At 33.6% G+C, this 5,990-nt stretch overlaps 1 protein-coding gene across 3 annotated transcripts in view; it reads right to left on the reverse strand.

Moving 5' to 3' along the window:
* Positions 1-242: 242 nt before the first annotated feature.
* Positions 243-5,990, reverse strand: part of LOC136026506 (uncharacterized) — a 32,273-nt gene continuing 26,525 nt past the window's right edge. For all 3 annotated transcript variants that reach the window (XM_065703158.1, XM_065703139.1, XM_065703148.1), the window contains 2 exons: positions 4,768-5,754; positions 243-439 (listed from right to left, as the gene is read on the reverse strand). In XM_065703158.1, the coding sequence (XP_065559230.1) occupies positions 353-439; positions 4,768-5,754 (1,074 nt within the window). In that variant the 3' untranslated portion in view covers positions 243-352. The remainder of the gene's footprint in view (positions 440-4,767; positions 5,755-5,990) is intronic.

Below are 5,990 nucleotides of genomic sequence, written 5' to 3' on the forward strand. Positions count from 1 at the left end.
CGAACATTGTGAAACTTGCTCACCAAAGGTAGTATACTCATCATGGTCTAATCCCACGGTGTCACCACAACTCCGACACTCCACAGATTCAATTAGTTCCGGCCTCACCGATTTGTACTGTGGGCTTACCATGGTTACTACCAGTAGGGGTGTGATGTATATTTTATATTTACATTTCAAATGTCGAAAGTAAGTAAAGTGTTTGTTTTTTAAATGAATCTACACGACAAAACAACAAAGTATCCCGTTGATAAAATATATTTAAAAATCTTTTTTATTATATTTACTGCAGACATTCACATGTTTAGTCTCAAGTTCTTCATTAAAAATTGAAAACTGCTTTTTGTTTTGACTACTTCGTTCCACATTCTCCTTGAACATTAAACGGCCATTCACAAATCTGTTTTGAAGCATCAAATACCAACCCATCGGGACATTTCTGAAAAACAGATTTATGGTTAGATAGTTGTTGCTCTCTTTTTACATGAGGCAAAGTAATAGAAGCCACATTCCTTTTAAAATTGAAAGCTTTTTCAACCAGGATCAGATCATCTTTTAAGAGTATCGATTTTCTGTTTGTCGAAACAAGTTCTGATGTTTCACATGCGTAAGGTGTGCACCTCAGAGCTAAAGCTCATGAGCTCATGCAACTCAGAGCTCACGCTCATGAGCTCATGCACATCAGAGCTCAGGCACCTCAGAGCTCAACTCAACGCTCGTCAAAAACCTGTAGCATAACAAGGTAGTATATGGTGGCATTTTCCCAATATATACGACATTGGTAGTTTTTCTATCAAACTACCTTTCTATAAGGAAACAGATAAAAGCTCCAATAGGGTTATGTCCTTTCATTATACAGTTCAAATTCTACACAAAACCTCTGTATATGTCGACGACATAGTCATCATCATTAGTAGAAAAACTAAAATATTAGAATTAAATCAAACTATATCTATATAGAACAAAATAATAAAATCCGGGTCACAGCAAGTTTCCAATCCATTGCCTTAGAGTGTTCATTATAAGTGAGTCCATTCAAAGTCTCGAGTTATTTAATATTGCTTAAATTCACGTTGAATTTTTACCGAAGGAAGTACAATCTTCTTTTCATCTAATTGCAAGCGAAATATTGCTTAATTTATAGTTGGTCTGTCATCCCCACATATGTGACGTTGGTATTTTTCCCAAAACCAAACTGCCTTTCTATACCAAAACAATTAAAGTTCCAACAGGGATAGGTCCATTTATTAAACTGTGAAAAACCTATGCCAAAGCTCTAAAACTCTCATTTGTTTCGTCATAAAAAGGGAGTGTGGCCTCAGAAAACACCAAGGTTGTATATTTTTAGGATGATAAACCAAGAATCAAATCATCAATATTGTATTTCCAATTAGAAAACAAGAAGATTGCACCACATTAATTAAAATTCAACGTAAATTAAAGCAATTTTAAAGAACTGAAGACTTTGATTGAACCCAGTTATTATGAGCCCTTTAAGCCAATGGACCGGAAATTTTGTTTGACTCGGAAGTTATTATTTTGTTCTGCATAAATATAGTTTTGCTTTAATTTTAATACATTGGAATGTCTAGAGCTTTTATATATGTTTTCCGCTGTCTAATAAAAGTATCTATCCCTATTGGAACTCTTATTTGTTTCGTCATAGAAAGGCAGTGTTGTCATGAAAAAAATACCGACGTTGTAGATATGGGGAAGATAGACCACCTATAAATTCAGCAATATTTCGTTTGCAATTAAAAAAATATTAATTTACCAACTTCATTAAAAATTCAACATAAATTTTAAGCAATATTAAAGAGTTCAAAACTTTGAAGGGGCCCAGTTATAACGAACCCTTTAAGCCAATGGACTGGAAACTTGCTGTGACCTTAACTCATTATTTTGTTTTCTGTATAAATACAGTTCGTTTTAATTTAAATACTTTAGTTTATCTTCTGATAATGATGACTGACCATGCCATCGAAATATCAAGAGCTATTGTATATGTTTTTCACAGTCTAATAAAAGGAGCTATCTCTATTTGGTTCTTTTTTGTTTCGTCATAGGAAGGTAATGTGGTCATGGAAAAAATACCACCGTGGTATATTGGAGATGATACAAAACTATAAATTCAGAAATATTTGTTTGCAATTAGAAGAAAAGAAGATTGTACCACCTTTATCAAAAATTAATCTTAAATTTCAGCAATATTAATGAGGACAAGATTTAATTGAGCCCAGTTATAATCAACTCTCTAAGCCAATGGATTAGAAACTTGCTGTGACACGGTAGTTAATATTTTGTTCTGTATAAATATAGTTTGTTTCCATTTTAATATTTTAGTTTCTGTAATGATGGTGAAAAAAATCATCGAAAAATCTAGAACTTTCGTAAAGATTTTTACTGTCTAATAAAAGGTCCTATCTCTATTGGAACTCTTGTTTGTTTCTTCATTGGAAGGCAATGTGGTCTTGGAAAAAATACCAATGTCGTATATATGGGGATGACAGACCAACCATAAATTCATCAATATATCGTTTGCAATTAAATGAAAAGAAGATCTTCATTGTAAATTCAACATAAATTTAAGCAATATTAGAGAACTCAAGAATTTGAATGAACCCAGTTGTAATGAACCCTCTATGCTAATGGCTTGGAGAATTGTTGTGACCTGGAAGCTATTATTTTGTACTATATAAATACAGTTTGTTTTAATTTTAGTACTGTAGTTTCTCTACTGATGCTAATGATTGAGTTCGTTTTTGAAATATCTATAACATTTGTGTATGTTTTTCACTTTAACCCCACTGGAACTCTTATTTATTTAATCCTAGAAATACATTATGATCTTGAAAAAAACCAACCATGATACTTTAACTATAAATTCAGTAATAGTTCGTTTGCAATTGTAAAAAAGAAGATTGTACCAACCTTCCTTAAAATTTTGACATAAGTTGAAGCAATATTAAAGAACACAAGACTTTGAATGAACCCGGTTGTAATAAATCCTCTAAGCCAAGTGACTGGAGACTTAATGTGATCCAGAAATTATTATTTCGCTATATAAATATAGTTTGTTTCAATTTGAATACTTCAGCTAGTTTCAGTAACTGACTGAATCATCGAAATATGTGGAGCCTTTGCATGTGTTCAATGTAATTTATCTTATGTATTTGGAATCAGCATAATAAGCCAATTCTTTATACATATCTATTTAAATCAAGTTAAATAACAATTTTTAAGTAACGTAAAGGGCGAGGTATTTAAATAGAGGCAACCTCTTTCATATAACATAATAATTTCAGTTCGTTTTAAGATTTAATGCTGCTTCTTACTTTTAGGTATAAAAAATTGGTTTTTATTTAATTTCTAATTGTTGTAAATAAGGCAGAGAGATCTGCCTCCTTCTCCGTGGAAAAATCCTTCTCCCCGTGGAAAAGGACTTCTTTGAAAGTTCTTCCCACGGAGAATATTCCCCTCGTCGGAAAAACTGCCCTCAGACAATTCCTCTCTAGCTGAATATTCCCCCTGAAAATTTCTCGTGGATGAGTCCAAGTTAAAAATGTTTCTTAGCACACTTTCATTTAAAAATAATTTAATTTCTTATTGTTGTTAAATGCCAGAAATCTCCTCCTCTGCGGATAATTTTCCTGCAAATACCCCCTATCCTAGAAGAAAGTTGCTCCAGAAGAAAATTTCCTCCTGAAAATCTATCCTGCGGAAAACTCCCCCATCGAGAATTTCTCCCATGAAAAAGCCTCCCCTAGAATAATACTCCAGACAATTCAAGCCCAGTAAAAATTTCCTCGCGGATATTTTTTTTTAATATCTCCACGTGTAAAATTGAGTCAGCAAAGAGAAAATAAGGCAAATAAAAAGAATGTCGTATCAAAATTCTGGGAGATTACCCCAGGTTAAATGCCCATGAATAAATCATCTGGAAACTTGGTCTGTATACTTTCTTATAAGAAATACTATGCGGAAACAATGGATAAGTATAACGACTTACAGACCTTTCCCTGGAGGCTGTGGAGGATTATGTTATCCGTGAAGGCAAAGTTTTCAATTATGCTAAGCAAAATGGCTTAGAAAAAACTTTTATTAGACGGCTTTGAGGAAAATGGGGGTGGGAGGAGGCAATTTACCCTATAATCATTCTGGTCACTTAAAAGGGGACTAGAACTTTTAATTTCCGTTCAAAAGAGCCTTTTCTTAGATTCTAAGTTCTAACTCGATCTCCCCTGGAACCAACAAAAAGAAAATAAATACGTATCCATGGTAAAAAAAATCCACATTTTTGCAGATGAGAGCTCAAAACTTTTAGAATAGGGTTCTCGGCTACTCTGAATCTAGTAGTGTGATTTTCATTAAGATTATTTGTCTTTTGGGGGTTGTTTTAACCATTTTTTTTTTAAATCAAGCGAACTTTCTCAGACTCATGGACTTCGATAGGTAACATTAAACTTAACGAAACTCGTATATTTAGAACAAGCGTAATAAGTCATTTCTTATGATATTATATATTAATATCAAAATTCCATTTTTAAAGTATCAGTTACTGTTTTGCCACGTCGCTCCATGCTTACAGGGCGCTACCATCGACTGTTTGACTACTTTTACGAAGTTGTTTTTTAAAATCAATGATCAAAAATGTAAGGGTCCATTTTTACGCTATGAAAAATAAAACAACAAACAAGGATTAGTCCCTATTGCTGAAGAATACTCACATATAGTTTAAAGTAATTTATTTTTGAAACTTTGACTTACCTTTAAATATGGACGCCCCGCCGAGCATTGATAAAAGTATCTGCATTCACTTGGATCTGAGAAAAGGCCATCTGGAGAAGGACAGTCAAAGCAGTGAAAAAAATGGTCAGCTGTCACCATGTCAAGTGGTCCAACTCCTTCACACTCAGCAGCTTGGATGTACTGCTTTAGAGTATCATCACTCGCAAACCAGTTAATTGAACAATCGCAAATAAGGTCTGGAGCACCCCAGGTGCTCCACTCAATAAAACTTGCATTGTTCTTCCAATTTTTGAAAATTGGCTCAAAAACTGTTTTATTAATATGTCTTATATTATGTCCTCCCAAATAAATTCTTACCATATCTTTTGTATCGTCTATGAAAAAGGGTTCAAACTCTTCGAGTGGAACTCCTTCAAAAGATATATCAACATTGGGATATCCACCAGACAATAAATGACTTGGCACAACTTTCAAACGTGGATTATTCCTAAAAGTAATATACTGTGTTGCAACCCAATTCTTTGCAAACATGTATGGATGTAGTTTTTCAATTCCTGTATTTTCAATTAAGTAACTTCCAGTTATGTTGGCCTTGAGCGGGCTCACAGTCTTAAGATTTGGCATATTTCTTATTTGCAGTCGTCTCATATACTCACTACCCTCAGGAATAAAATCGAGAGACAAAAACTCCAATTCTCCTCCGTCAAATGAAACATCTCGTAATTGATAACAACTTTTGAACTGATCTTCGTTGAGCGCAACAAGTTTACTGCTTTTTATGTGTAATTCATATAACCCATATATATGGGTTATAACATTGCAGTCAATAGCCTGTGGATGTATTGTATGTAAATTCTGTGCAGTAATATTAAGTTTATTAAGCTGTGTAGCACCTGTTAGTGAATTTGGTTTCAGTTCTGTCAGAAAGGAGGAAAAAATGTGAAGACTAGAAATGTTGGCTTTATACTGATCAATACAAGCAGTCACTTCTTCACTTGATATGGCCTGAAATTAAAATCCAATCTCTTAAATTACAATCCAAAATATTTTGTTGAAGCAACAAACTAGAGCTGAATTGTAATGCCAAAAATAAGGATGAAAAGGGTAAGGGTACATTCATCTTTGATATTTAATGTGAAAGACTATAATATAAGAGTTGAAATGATTTAAATTGACTTCAGAGTATTTTCTCTGAGGGAGGGAGAGAGAGAGAGAGAGAGAGAGAGAGAGAGAGAGAGAGA

Source organism: Artemia franciscana, chromosome 1 (genome assembly GCF_032884065.1).
Source record: "Artemia franciscana chromosome 1, ASM3288406v1, whole genome shotgun sequence".
NCBI classification, from domain to species: Eukaryota; Metazoa; Arthropoda; class Branchiopoda; order Anostraca; family Artemiidae; genus Artemia; species Artemia franciscana.